Genomic DNA, 15243 nt, shown 5'->3' with positions numbered 1-15243 from the left:
TACTTTTTCGCTTTTGGAGCATAGCTAAGGTTTTTTTGTTCTGTTTTTTCCTCTCCTATTTATTTTTTGTTTCAGTGTTAAGCTATTTTGGGTGTTTGGTATTCGTGATTTCTCGTTTCTTTTGTTTATGGATCTTTCGGCATTTCGTACAGTAATTAAGATGTTAATCAACTTATTTATGATATGCGGTTCTCTTGATGTAGACACTGTAATTTGCAGGTCCTTTGTTTTTTCTTTTAGGTATTCAGCAGAAAGGTTCACACTTCGTTTTATAATGTACAGGTTTCATTCTTCTCTTTTTGCTTTATTCCTTGTTCTGATTAGCGTCTTCAACCCCACCCTTTTTTCGCTGATTGCATTAAGATGGTATTGGGTGCTTGTAAATTGATCTCACTGAATGCAAGGGGCATAAATAACTTTCGTAAAAGGCGAACGATCTTTATGCAGTATCGAAAACATGAGGTAGACCTAATCTTTCTGCAGGAAACTCATTCAAAGAAAGACTCTGAAAGACAATGGAAAAATGAATGGGGAGGTGAAATGATTATATTAGACGGAAGTTCAAATTCGTGCGGAGTTGCCATACTTTTCAAAAAAGGGTTTGATTGCACTGTTTTTTCAAAATTCGACGACCCACTGGGGCGCTATTTGACCTTGAAGGTGGTGATCAAGGACAAATTGTATGTTCTGATTAACATCTATCCACTGAGTAAGAACATTCTCAGAAAAAACAATAGTCTAGTTTCTAAAGATCTCTTAACAGTTAATGGAAAATTATATTGCGATTTTACTGGAACGAGAAATCAATAATTTATCTGTCCTCGTATTTGTCTTGTTTTAAGGAACCTTTGTACAAGGACAAATACATATAAAATGGCATATTTGAATCACATTTGTCTCACAATTCTCCGAGAAAAGGTGATAACAGATTTGGCTCGCATTTGGGGCATTGAAATGGGTGGATAAATCTGACATCAGTTTTGTGTTAGATTTGCCTTTGAGGCGAATATCATTAAATCCATTTTTTCGTCCAGTGTTATAGAGAGAGGACACCTCGGAAAGGAGTTAAATCACTATGGATGGTACAGCGAAACTCAGACAAGGGAATGATACTTCTATCAAAGTTTTCGAGCAACTTTAATATAACATTTGATAACGTGACAATGAGACAAAACAGGACGGAATTTTTCACGTCTGGTCAAGTTTTGCCGTTAAACCGAAATAAAAAACCAAACACCTAGTAACACTTTAGTAAGTCGCGAGCTTTTAGTACTGGGTCAAAATCATCTTCAATTACACTTGACACCACACATCTTTTAATAACAACTGTGTAGCGGCTGGGTTCCCTGTCTCATTTGTTTTCCCGCCTTTAGAGGTCATGTGACTTGGTTTTTAGCTTGCCGTTTCAGCGAGTGTTTGCAGCTTGGACATTCACTCGAAGTAACGACCAAAAATTGATTGGTTTCAACGCATTGACGACTGTATTGTTTGGAACATTGACTTCGTGTGTTGTCACGATTCAAGATTGTGGCCGTCATTGCAGTATTGGAAATAAAGGTCCGTAAACAAGAGTGAATTTCGTCGCTACAGTTACTTTGAACGCCGAGTGCATTCAGAGATGATTTGTTGGCCTGCGAGCACCTTTCTCATAGTATTTCTCCTATCTTATTGTGAATATTGGTATTTTGAGTCCTGGTGATAACATTTGGCGTGCAACACTGGCCGTGAGTACTTTCTATGTTGGTATACAAGGGTTTTTGATTCTTGTTTTTTTGTGATGTCGGTTTGGGATCTTTCGAGCGATGATGGCCAAGATATGGCGCTCGATCTCACAAAAACTCTGGATTTGACACTTGGTGAACCTCAAGCCTTCTTTACCGCAATGGAAAACGAAAACAAGGAGTCTGGTTACGCTACAAAGCCGAACGAAACGACAAACTCGCCGCATCTGGACGAAAACGCATGTGTTTCAGAGGAAATGTGGAATGGACAAGGAAACACGGAATTGGATCGGACCGTTATCGATCAGAGACCTCGGAAACTAACCGAAAAGAGCAAAGGCTATCGTCTCGTGCAAAGGAAAGGAGAAAGAAATAAACTTAAACGAAAAATACAATCTCAGATTGCTAACGTCAGCACGCTGTTGGGCCATGATAAGAACCTTGAGTTAATCAGTGATTTGTCTATTAAACTAAATGAACTGTTTGAGCAGTTTGGTGATCTACACGAAGAAATACAAGAACTTCTTACAAAGGAAGAACAAATTATGGACTCTGAGAATTATGATGACTTGTACCAAGAAGTTAGACTCATTCGTGAAACAGTACAGAAGTGGATGATTGACGCCAATCAGCGGATTAGAGATGAGAAAATTGAAAGGGGTTCTGCTAAGAGCATCAAATCAAAGGGCTCTGAGTCCTCGAAGTTGTCAACCACATCCTCAAGGGCGAAGGCTCTTGAAGCCAAGGCAAGGCAGGCTGAGTTAGAGGCAAGGATCGCACAACTTGATCAAGTCGAAGCTGCGAAGAAGGAAGCAGAAAGAGCAAAACTAATGGCCGAACGTGCAGCTGTGGCCGCTGTCATGAAAGTGTATGAAGACGCTATGAAGGAGGATGACGAACAATTTTTGGGCTCGGATGATCCTGACATCAATGATACAGCTGCCGACGATCAGCCTAAACCAAAGAAGTCTTCGCAGAACACTGAGCCTATACAAACCATAGATGAATCCAGAAATTTAAGGAAAACTGAAGCAGAAATTAAGCATTTGAATTATCCTGCCGAGAATCAGTTGGAATCTATAAGCACTTTAGACGCTAAGGCACCGGAAGTTGTCTTGCCCTCTGTACCCTTACAATCGGAATGTGTTGTTAGCAATGGTAGTGCAGCATACTGCAACCCCATCCCATGGTAACGAATTGCAACGCCGAAGCGACCAGTCTTGTACCACCTGCAGCCTTCTGGGAAAAGATGGAATTAAGAATGACGCAACCCCCGCCTGTACCCGCTCCGTTTGATGGAGATCCATCCCGCTACCTTCGTTTCAGAGCTAACTTTAGAGATCAAGACAAGAGCAGAGCATCGTTGATTCATAGCGCGAAAATGAATTATATAATGACTTACACAGCTGGTAAAGCAAGGGAAGTAATCGAAAACTACCGGGGTCTACCGAGTGGTTGTCACATCGCTCTGCAAATGTTAAGGCAGAGATTTGGACAAAATGCAATGATAGTGGAAGCCCTCAAGTCGTCAGTGGTAAATGGCCCAAAGTTAAAGAATGGTGACAGTGCAGCCCTCCTAGCTCTTCCCGATAAAGTGCAAAATTGTCGCTGAACAATGATTGAACTGCAATCAAAGAAACTTGACTGTACTACGAACTTACAGCAAATCTATGACCATCTACCAAACCCCTTGCAGGCCAAGTGGAGAAGGTCAGCCAAGCAGTACCGTGAAAGAACTGGTGGTGGAGAGCCGACGATCAAGGAACTTTCGGAGTTCATAACTGCCGAGTTGCCAACTGAGAATGACCCAGTATACGGAAGACCTAGTAACGTTGCAATAAGGGCTAACACCGGCAGAAACTTCAAAAAACCTCTTCCCACATCAGGACAGTCTGCAGAAACACATATTCCCACCTTGTCGACAGAGATTAAAACAAAGGAGGCCAATACTGCCCAAGAGGACAAGGCCCTATCTACAAAGGGAGAACATGTTGGTCGGGTTGAAAGAGGCGAAGAGGAGAGGTGTCGGGTTTGCAAGGGAAGGCATGGTGTTTCAGAATGTTCTGCATTCGCAAAGAAGGGTTTGAATTGGCGCCGGCGTTTTGCAAGATCCAGTGCACTATGTTACCGGTGTTTGTCCAGTTGTCATATGATAAAGAGATGTCCCAAAACTAAGGGTTGTGATGTGAAGAGCTGCACTCAGCCGTCGACCCACCATTTCCTGCTACATCTACCCACAGCAACTTCTGGCGCCCAAAAGGGTGAGGAGAGCCTTAATCGTAGCACTACTCCCAGTGAAGACTTACCTGTAAGCGTAACTATGGAAGACTCAAAACAAAGCTTTGTGCTACTCAAGGTCGTACCACTGTCCATCGTGGGTGAAAACGGAACTATGGTCACTTTGTACGGCCTTTTAGACTCAGTGGCTGTCAGTTCCTTGATTACATCGGATCCAGCTGAACGATTGCAACTCCATGGAACTCCCGAGAAAGTGAGCATTAACACTGTAATACACAAGAATCATGACTGTGAACTCACCAGAGTTAAATTTCTGAAACGCTCATTGAGACGAGATGGGCCCTTGTACTCAATACCTCATGCCTTGGCCATACAGGACTTGAACGTTAGTGACCGGTATTGTCCGAACCAGGTAGATTTAACACAATGGCTACATCTTGCACATTTAGAACTGCCGAATATGCCTGTGGGTGTTCCGAAGGTTTCAGTTCTTATTGGCCAGGATGTGCCTCAGGCGCACATAGTTCTCGATTACTGCTGGGGAGATGGCGTATGGCTGGGAGAACCAGCCATACGCAATGAGAACTCCATTTGGATGTTGTGTAGCTCGGCCCACAAACAAGGGGGAAGATAATAGCAAGCCAGTTGCCCTTTCTGTATTCGAGTTTGACTTTACCAAGGAAGGGTCAGTCATGGGACTTCACCAGTAAGTTGAGAAGTTTTGGGACTCTGAATCCTATAGATTTGGAATTGTTGGTGACAGTTGCGACAGCCGTGAGGACAGAAGGGCCCTTGAAATTTTGAACAACACCACTAAATTCCCGGGGGGGGGGGGACTCCGCATATGAAGGTGGTACGGATGCTCGTCGTCTTGCTTAGGGGTGTAAATTTCGGATTTTGGTGCCACTTAGGGTGTTCTGGGCAAAACGCCATCATATTTAGCCGTGAAGGTCTCGTTTAGGGTTGCACGCGAAAAAATATAAAAACATATATTTGATACGTATATTTTTAATTCGTTTTATTAACTCCATTCATATAATCCAAGTTTTCTATATCATCAATACCTAAAGAAGACGTCTTTGTTCATTGTTTTACAAGAGTGTAATAAGAAACTCGGCTGCTGACACAAAAGGATTAATTGATCACGGCTAAACATATTCACAAACGTGTTAGTTTATTCTTGCCCTAATACCGAGTTTTAATAGTTCTTCCTTTAATTCGCTGATCGAGCTTCGAGCTGCTTCCATTTCAATTTTTACTGGACCATTGACCCCACCGACAACACGCCATCTTCCTTTTGGATCGTCGAAAGGTCTCCCAATCACCCTGCTACAAACGTAAGTAATTTCTGTTATTATTAAACAAAGTTTCCTGGGCCAAGTCAAAGTCATGCCTCCGGGTCATGCCACGAGGTGATAGGCATTTACGCTTTTAACATGTGATGGTCAAGTTAAATTCTCCCCCCAAAACCTCAATCTAAATTAGTTCTTAACGGCATCGTTGCTTACCATTTCATCCCGTCCTGGAAAGGCCAAAAAGGAGCGACAAGCGCCCGCTCAAGATGCCCTAACTGGCCTCTAGTGTTAATAACTTTGAACGCTCTTCCTTGGGAACCAAACTTCTTATGAATGAAAAACTCCTCTCCCACATCAACAGTAAAGCGACATTCCTGATAGCCTTTTACAGTACATGTAATTTCGAGGGATGCAGTCTCCATGTTGCTTCTTGACCTTCTCAACATTCTCTATGCTTGGAAAGTAGCCAGGAAGTAGCCGCCAATTCCTAAGCGTGACCACGACTGTCCTCTGCACTGGACACGTGGTATGTTTTAACACGTGTTCATTGTTTGAGAAATTGAATAGACATTGCTAAGAATGTTAAAGAAACTAAGGGACGGACCATTACAAAAGCTATTCCGGGGAGGGGAATTTTCGAGCCGCAGGATTTTTTTTTCGTTATCAAATTCCTTGTACGAATTTTTTTAGGTTATAGCATGAATGTTTCTTAGGATTAATTGGCGTGTACGATTTTTTTCATTTCATTTTCCCTTGCACAAATATATATTTTTTTGTACTTCGCCCGCCCCCCGTAAGTTTTCTAATGGTCCGTCCCTAATATCTAAATCACTTATTGATTTAGACCGGAAATATCCAGGTGCCGGAGCCAATGGGTATAGACAAGAGAAGTGTCAGCCGTGGAAAATTTACCGAATGTAACGAATGCGATGAATATGAGACCAGTGGTTCGAACATTCTTTGCGAATACTGTGGACACAGACCAGAGCAACATGAGGTGATCAGCCAGATTAGCGCATCTGGGTCACAGGTTGGGTCTGAGTTGGAGCCACCTGAAAAAAGGCCTAAGCCAGCAGAAGAGGAAGAACAGAATAATGATGTATCAGATGGGGAAAACGAAGTCACCATGATAGATAATGCTGAAAGTTGTGTGAATGATAACACACATCGAGAAGATGATTTAGTGAGTAATAATAGAGCTTTATTTCATGGTGTATGCACCGATGTTTTCAAAGAAATCTACTTTACCTCCCCAATCTGCCAAAAATATGTTTGTTTCATACATGTATGTATGTATGTTGTTATTATTAGCCATTTCTAACTCTGGCTTACTTTCTGTTCTAGTAATACATAATGTTTGGCGGGATTTATGGCTTTAAATAGAACCTGAGCATTTTCTTTTTTGTTTTTAGAACACGAACAAAGAGTTCTTTCCGAAGGTTTGTAAAGAACTGGCCCTCGAACATCAAAAGACGTACTCAGTTTCCTACAAATTTGAACCACAGATTAATTCAGAAGGGAAGGTCAAACTCGTTTGCCAAATATGTGATGTTCAAATTACACCAGGGCTGACAAAACAGCGGTTATTTAATGTAAGGCGGAATTTCATGAACTCTTCATGTCATAAAGCTAAAGTCATATCCCTGGCGGATAGAGACAACGTTTCCTCCGAGAGTGTGGTCAACTTAGACATGGACGAAGGGAAGAAAATAGCATTTCTAAAGAAAATTTCTCCTGGTACCTTCGAACTTAAGGGCAGTCATGTTCTTTGTTCATACTGCATTGGAAACAGCCGCACCATCAATCTTAATCCTAATCATGGCTCGTTTGAAAACAATGTGCGCAGCCATCTTCAATCGAAGCAGCCTAATGCCCAGCAAAAGATAAAAAACAAGGTTTGTCGGTTCTTTGTTTGGCACAAACGCAAGTTCGTCCAGTCCCCAAACATCAAGCGAATGAAAAAGCAAGAGGCTTGCTTGGGATATCATGTGGATCAAGTCAAGTATGGGAACACAATACTGAATCCCAAAGTTTTACTACACGATGGTCACGTATCTCCAGATGGTGGCGAAATTTTGTGGTATGGTGAGCCTTACTTTCAGTCTGGTACAATAACTGGATCTTTTCGCCATGGGGACTGTAGACGATTTGGTAGTATTGGTACATTTGTAAATAGCATCTGTTCTGCTTGTCACAGCATTCCAAAGATTGATTCGTTTAGATTAAAATTACAAAGACATACTGATTCAAATGTTAATGATTCAAGCACAACTAATTTTACGAATTTGACAAGAGATCAGTTGCTTCTAAAAATAAGGGAAGCCGAAGAACAAGTCGAGTGCTACAGGTGTCGAGTCTTTTGGTTAAGTGGCTAACTTGCACGTGTGACACAAAGAGTTCATTCCTTAAGAGATAAAGTGAAAGAATTTGCCAAAAGAGGGGATATAAACGCCATTGCATACAACATTGCCAAAGCTTATAAAGAGGGGAAGTTGAAAGAAAAGGCAGGGCTAATGAACATTCTCGGCACCATGTCAAAAAATCTGTGCAAAAAGAAAACGGGAAAAGATAGAGTGCGAGTACAAAAGATTTCTACGAAGTGTTGCTGACGATGGGAGGGCCTCGTCTGTGCGATTTCGTTGCTCAAAATCTTGATTGTCCGCATGTACATTCTGCAATGGTTTGGAGGAATGAACACGCAATAACATATGTGTTAGGTGGACATAAGCAAAACATTGAAGCTATTGCAAAATTGTACAGAAATGCAAGGTATATGATGTCTATCACCACCACACCTGTTCCCTACATCAAAGCAGAAGACAAGACTGCAATCATCCCTCGACCTGATTACAAGTGGGACACCGATGAAGTGTGGGGGTTTGTGAAAAGAAAAGAAAGGTCCTCGTCACATCTGCGCAGAAAGCTTCGTTGTTAAAGTGGGGGATGACGATGGCGCCTACCAACGTCTTTTTAAAATTGTCAGGTGGCAACTCATGCCAGAGTCATTATGATTAATCCACTACACCAAAAGCTGCCCAGAGTCGTCCTCCTGCTTCAAGCAAACTGCGGTTTACACACAATGAAATTCTCCACCAATGGCTTGTACTTGACACACTTTTTGAAAGCATTTTAGATCCTGTCCTTGGCCCAGGCATTGGTCATGCCTCCGACGGTGATTCTCGTTGAAGAAAGCTCATGCTTAACCAATCGGGCGGTGTGGTTGATCGGTACCGTCCTGTCCCTGTTAATCTAAGTTGAATTAAGTCGGCCACAATCGAGGTCACCGCTGCTGGAAAGAGATTATTGAAAGATTTATACGATCAAGATTGTATCCACAACGACGAGAAAATCCTCAGCCCGTTAGACCATCCAACGAGGATTTTGTAGCTTGGAAGATACTCTGCCTACATGAATCACTTGCGACTAGTAATGGCAACCTTTCCTCCTTGCACCTATGGCTTACATGCAGACGAGTTTACTCGAAAAGATCGCCAAAAGTGGGAGGTGGTGCAACGTTTAAAATTCCTGTCAGTTCGAACGTGCCTACTCGACATCGCGCATAGAAAAAACGGTGTTACTAAAGATGTGTCAGTGTATGGTACGTGGGCATTCCTCTATGTCGCCTGGCACTACACAGAGATTTTCTTCAGTCTGCATGCATCTCTTCGTGAGAGAATAAAGTATGCTTCCTTTCTTGCTATTTTCTTCAGCTTTTGGCGAAACTGGATCGTGATTTCCAATGCCTTTTCCCTGAAGCAAAACTTTCTCACTAGAGAATGCTTCCAAGATGTTCTTCTGTCATGCCACTTTGTTGTCATTCTGATTTCTTACTTTCGCGATGAGCACCCTGACCTGGAATGCCCTTTACATCTAACAGGAAGCCATTGTTGCGAAAGGTACTTCTCCAAAAATGGCAGTTTTGTACAAAACCGCCACAACTACACTTTTCTTGACATGCACACGAACCTTGGTCACATGAACAGGCTGGAGGAGATAAAAGCAACAAACCCAGACATTAAGTTTCCAATACGCAAACATAACAATATCAATGAACAAGGAGATGAGACCAGTGACGATGACAAGTGGTTTTACAAGCCCATGGAGTATGTTGATTTCAAGAAATCATTAAGAAGCGTGGAAACAGAGGAAGAGCAAGAGACCTTACGGAGAGAAGCACGTGAACAAGAATCGGAAGAAGCCACAGAAACTGAAACCGGACCTAACTCTGACAGTCTTTGCGATTCATTTGAAGATGAGGAAGTTGAACACATTCACCAAATAGTGAATCCCCTTCTCGACACCTTCAATAAAAACAAAGAGGCGGAAAAGCGAGGTGCTACTTTGCTAATAACTGGCATCGGCAGGCGTTACAAAAGTACAATAATTGCAGAACTGAGAAATAACCCTGAACTGTCTACAGACCGCCTTAGACGGGTACGAGGTGCAGGCACATCATCAGAGAGTGAGAAGACAGGTGACAACGACTCCACGGACAGCGGCGATTCTGTTGCTTTATTCGACGACTGTGTATTTTATGACCCTACTTGCGCTGGCAAGTTCGTCTTAGGCAGAGTGCAACGTCATTGTGTCAAAATACTGTCGCACTTCTGAAGAAGACAACAGCAACCTTTATAACCACCAAGAAACTGTTGTGTCAATGCAGTTAACTTCACTTATTTGCAAGGTTTGCCTCAAAATAAATCAAGAAGATGACATTTATGAGTTATCTGCGAAGGATATTTGCATTGTTACCGAGTTTCTCAAAAGTGTCGAAGTGCAGCAAAGAGCATCCGTGGCCCTTCGTCGAATAAACGGCAGATCCGTAGCCATTGACTTGGAAGATGAAGGTAGAAGGGTGGGCACGGTTCCCACATCACAAGGATGACTTAGTGGAAGAGTATTATACTTGAGGTGTTGAACGCAAAAAGGCGTAGTAGTTGAATGGCATACCGCAGCGTTCATAATGTATAGTGTAATATATATTATTAAATAATATATTATTTGTTCATTATATATTATAGTTACAGCTCTTTCTAAGAATGTAGATTCCTATTTTAACAAGTTTTAAAGAGACAATCTGAATATGACGAATTGCTTTGGCGTTACTAGGCGTCATTACTATACTTTGGCTGGTTACTACCAGCTTTCGGCCATCAGAGTATTTAGCATATGATGCATATATTGTTTAATGATATTTTGCAGTTACAGTTCTTTTTAACATTTTCAAGTTTGCTATTTCACAAAGATGCAAGAAGCGAGCATGGTGGACTGACAATTTATGACGATGCTTTTAAAAACTACTTATGGGTAAAAGTGTTTGATGATAATGTCTTTGCCATTATTAAAAGTCTTTTTTTTTCATTTGTCTGTGTTTTAACATGGTCTCTTTTAGGGGTCAAAAAAGGCTTGGGCCACGCCCAGATCGGTCTCTTTGAGGGGTTTAATTCAAAATTTTCCGACGAGCATACCTACCACCTTCATATGCGGAGTTCCCCTCCCCCTGGATTAAATTAAAGAACGGGAAGTACGAGGTCGGTCCCCTTTGGCGAAATAGAGACCCTCGGCTTCCAAACAACCAGTCCTTAGCAGAAAGGAGGTTACAGCAACTGAAGAGAGGGTTTGACCGAAGCCCAGAATTCGCCAAGCAGTACGAGGCAGTGATGAACAACTATATTGCAAAGGGGTATGCTGTGAAGTTGTCCGCTGAGGAGGCCGCCCACATGAGTGAATGCACATGGTATTTACCACACCACAGTGTAATTAACCTGAATAAAGCAAGGGTCCGAGTGCTGTACGATACTGCAGCAGAATTTGGCGGGACATCCCTGAATAAAAGAACCGCTGCAAGGACCACAGCTGAACAATTCTCTCGCTGGAGTTCTGATCTGATTTAGAAAGGAGGACGTAGCCGTAGCCTCTGATATCAAGAGCATGTTTCACAGAGTAGTCTGCTTCACTGCAGTTGACGGAGTTGTTGCAAAGGGGGAACTTTCGGTTGACAAAGTTTGTGTCCAACGTCAAGCAAGTATTAGCTGCTATCCCAGCAAAGAAAAGAATGCTTAAAAACCTGGATTTCGACAAGCTTCCTATCGAAAGAGCGCTGGGTCAGCAGTGGGATACCGAGACCGACTCGTTGGGAGGGAAGGTGTCACCTTTACCGAAGCAGTTAAATGACGACACGAGGCGAGGGTGTTTGTCAACCACGAGCTCCACGTTCGATCTGCTTGGCATGATTGGACCAGTCTTGCTCCAAGCTAAGAGAGTCCTCCAAAGGACCCGGCAGGTTTAACTTCAATGGGATGAGAAATTGCCAGACGACTAGTTGAGAAGCTGGACAAAGTGAAGAGAGCAATTGGAGCTCCTCAATTAAGTCAATATTCCTCGTTGTCACTTTCCTGGCGGCTGCCATGCTGGTAAATCATTCCAGTTACATCACTTTAGTGATGCCTCTGAATTTGGTTATGGGACAGTGTTCTATTTAAGAAGAGAAACATGGGATGGAATGGTGAATTGTTCGTTTATCATGGTCAAAAGCCGGACAGCTCCTCTTCAGTATGTTTCTGTCCCAAGGCTTGAGTTACAGGTTGCTACGATAGCAGCAACAGTTCACAGTATGATCATAAGGGAAATAGACTTAAATATTTCTTCTACCTTCATCTGGACAGATTCCGAAATCACGTTGCAGTACATCAGAAACAAGTCCCGTAGATTCAAGACCTATGTAGTAAACCGTGTATGTGAAATAAGGCAAGTTTCCGAGCTGAGCCAGTAGAGATATTGTCCAGGAAACCTAAACCCGGCCAATGATGCATCTTGTGGGCTTTCAGCTCAACAGCTTTTGAGCAGCGATAGGTGGTTTGCTGGCCCAACCTTTTTATCCCAGCCAGAGGCAGAGTGGCCGACCACTGAAATTGGCCATCTACCAGAGAACAACTTAGAAGTCAAGGTGGAAAAGGCTATATTCACTTTGCAGTCACTCAATAGAATGCCCGAATTCCTTGTAAAGTATTCTTCCTAGTCAGTGCTATTCTAAAAGGTAGCCTCGCTGTCAAAATTCAAGTCATATCTAAAGAAAGATAAAGACAACAGCAGTTCAAAGTACTTAACGAAAGATGACCAACAGAAAGCTACAACCGCTGTAGTAAGGCTGAGATAGGCGACTTGGAAAAGGAAAAGAACGTCAAATATTCAAGCAAAATTGTCAAGCTTCGGCCAATGTTGGATAATGGAGTAATGCAAGTTGGAGGACGCATTTCTCAAGCCGCCATTGCCTTTGGAGCCAAGTTCCCAATGATCATGCCACCAGGGCACCATGTCACCCAGTTGCTTATTGCAGCCTTCCACCAACGGCTAGCGCACGCTGGTCAGACCCACATACTGGCAAGTTTAAGGGAGCAGTTTTGGATACCTCGAGGGAGGTCTGCTGTGCATAAAGTAGTACGATCCTGTTTAAAGTGCAAGAAGCAAAGGGTAGCCACTATGGAGCAGATGATGGCCACCCTAGCAGCGTTTCGCACTACAGCTTATCAACCATGCTTCAGTCACACTGGCGTCGACTATTTTGGACCGTTAAACATGAAAAGAGGGAGAGCCGTGGTGAAGAGATGGAGTGTCATATTAACCTGTTTGAATTCTACGGCCGTGCATCTGGAACTGGCTACTTCTCTAGAGTCACACTGCTTCATCAATGTTCGAAAAAGATTCATGAATCGACGAGGCCCACCCAAGTGTATTTACTTGGACAATGGGACAAACTTTGTCGTGCAGAAAGGGAAATTAGAGAAGCGATAGAAGACTGGAACCAGAAACAGGTCTTGGACGAACTACTTCAGAAGGGATGTCAGTGGGCGTTCCAACCGCAAAAGGCTTCACACGCTAGCGGAGTCTGGGAGAGACTAATACGTAGCACGCGTACAGCCATCAAGGCCATACTCGGTGAGAGCCTAGTAAATGAAGAAGTATTAACAACTATCTTAACAGAAGTTGAGTCTATTCTGAATTCTAGACCACTTTGCGCTGCGTCCGATGACCCAAATGATTGTGAACCCTTGACTTCTAACCACCTGCTGCTTCAGAGGGCTGTTCATGTTTTACCTCCTGGAGTCTTTGTAAGAGAGGACAAATTTGCTAGGAGGATGTGGAGACAGGCACAAGTTCTAGCTGATCATTTCTGGAAGCAATGGCTAAGGGAGTACGTCTCAGGTTTACAGGAGAGACAGAAGTGGCAGCGACCCTGCCGGAATGCTAAGATTGGAGACCTTGCGCTACTAGTGGACGACTGCTTACCTAGAGGACAGTGGCATATGGGTCGAGTCATTAAAACACTTCCCGGAAGAGTAAGGCTTGTCCGGACAGTAGTAGTGAAAACGGGCGCGTCAACCACATAAGTACGTCCTATACAGAAACTTTGCTGGAAGAATCAAGAAATCTCCAACGAGATTAGAGACAGACAAGTATAGGAATAGTGACAAAGATATTGATTGACATTCCTTTATTACTTGAACTTAGTAGGCGTGGGAACCAATGCCTATTTTGTGTTTGTAATGCTTCACGAAGTTCGCATGGGGTGGGGTGTAGTGGATGGGTTCCCTGTTTCGTTTGTTTTCCCGCCTTTAGAGGTCATATGACTTTGTTTTTAGCTTGCCTTTTGAAACGTTTCAGCGAGTGTTTGCAGCTTGGGCATTCACTTGAAGTAACGACCAAAATTGATCTGTTTCAACGCATTGATTACTGTATTTTTTGGAACATTGTCTTCGTGTATTGTCACAATTCAAGATTGTAGCCGTCCTTGCAGTATTGGAAATGAAGGTCCGTAAACAGGAGTGAATTTCGCCGCTACAGACTGGTTCTATTAACTGAGTTCTAAGGATGCCCCAATCAGCAAACAAAATAATTCTGTCGAGAGAGAAGTGATCGAAACTTCACGCCTGCACCTCACATACGCTTACCCCCCCCCCCTCCACTTTAATAACTATGATTTAATTACAGTTTCGTTAGGAATCGAACTATGCAACTATTCACGCCAGTCCCTTGCAACACGAATATAAATAAGAGCTCTGCATCTCATTTCTGCCCAGTGCGCGTAAGAATCCATTCCTTCTGTTAACCGATTCTTGTTTTTTTTAAGATGGCTGACCAACCAGTCCTGCTACAAGCTACAGCTCTGCTTCAAATGGCCCAATCACCCGTAGAGTGCAGATGACTGACTGTCCTTCGCCTGTGTTTCGCTGGCGCTATACTCCCAGTTTGTTTGCTGCCCTTCCCTTGGTTCCCATAAGGTTTTTACATATTAATATTTCGCTTTTCTTCTATCCAGTAGCAGCGTGTTATTCGTACTTTGCCTACAATCTGTGGTTTGTGCAGTGTTCTTCCCTTGGCCCCCCGTAAAGTTTTAATGCTTTCCTTCGGCTCCCGTAAAGTCAGTTACACGCTTTTGTTATGCTTTAGTCAGAACTTTGTTTTGCGTGTTTTGCCTCACAAACACCGGGTTTGTGCAGTGCCACTCCCTCGGCTCCCGTAAAGTTTGTTGCATGCTTCTGTTTAATTTTGCTTTATTCAGTAATTTTTTGCTTTGCATGTTTTGCCTCACAAACATCGTGTTTGTGCAATGGTCTCCCTTCGGCTCATGTAGTTTGTTGCACGCTTTTGTTGTTAGTAATTTATGTTTCGCGTTCTTTGCCTCACCAACATCGGGCTTGTGCAGTGCTTTTCCCTTCGGCTCCCCTTAAGTTTACACCCTTTTGTTTTTCTTTGTTTTAATGAGTTTGCTTTTGTTAGGCGTGTTTTGCCCAACAAGCTCCGGTTTGTGCAGTGATTTTTCTCCCCGCTCCCTCGAATTTGCAGGCTTATTTTTTTACTTTGTATTATTCAGTTTTAATTTTGTGTTCTGCGTTCTTTCCCTCACTAACTTAATCTTCCTTCGATTCCCGTAAAGTTGGTTCATCACTTTTGTTGTATTTGTGCTTTATTTGGTCAATCGTTTCGGCGTG

General features: G+C 42.9%; 2 protein-coding genes across 2 annotated transcripts in view; both read left to right on the top strand.

Moving 5' to 3' along the window:
* LOC140926704 (52 kDa repressor of the inhibitor of the protein kinase-like) overlaps nt 1-15243 on the top strand; it is a 145939-nt gene that overhangs the window by 32882 nt on the left and 97814 nt on the right. The gene's annotated exons all lie outside the window — the stretch shown is intronic.
* On the top strand, nt 12787-13641 carry LOC140925751 (uncharacterized). Its single transcript, XM_073375633.1, has one exon. It carries the CDS (start codon nt 12787-12789, stop codon nt 13639-13641), a length of 855 nt encoding a protein of 284 aa, XP_073231734.1.

The sequence above is a fragment of the Porites lutea genome, chromosome 2, assembly GCF_958299795.1.
Source record: "Porites lutea chromosome 2, jaPorLute2.1, whole genome shotgun sequence".
Classification (NCBI taxonomy): Eukaryota; Metazoa; Cnidaria; class Anthozoa; order Scleractinia; family Poritidae; genus Porites; species Porites lutea.
The sequence above is the reverse complement of the archived record's forward strand: the minus strand, read 5'-3'. Positions and strand labels throughout refer to the sequence as shown.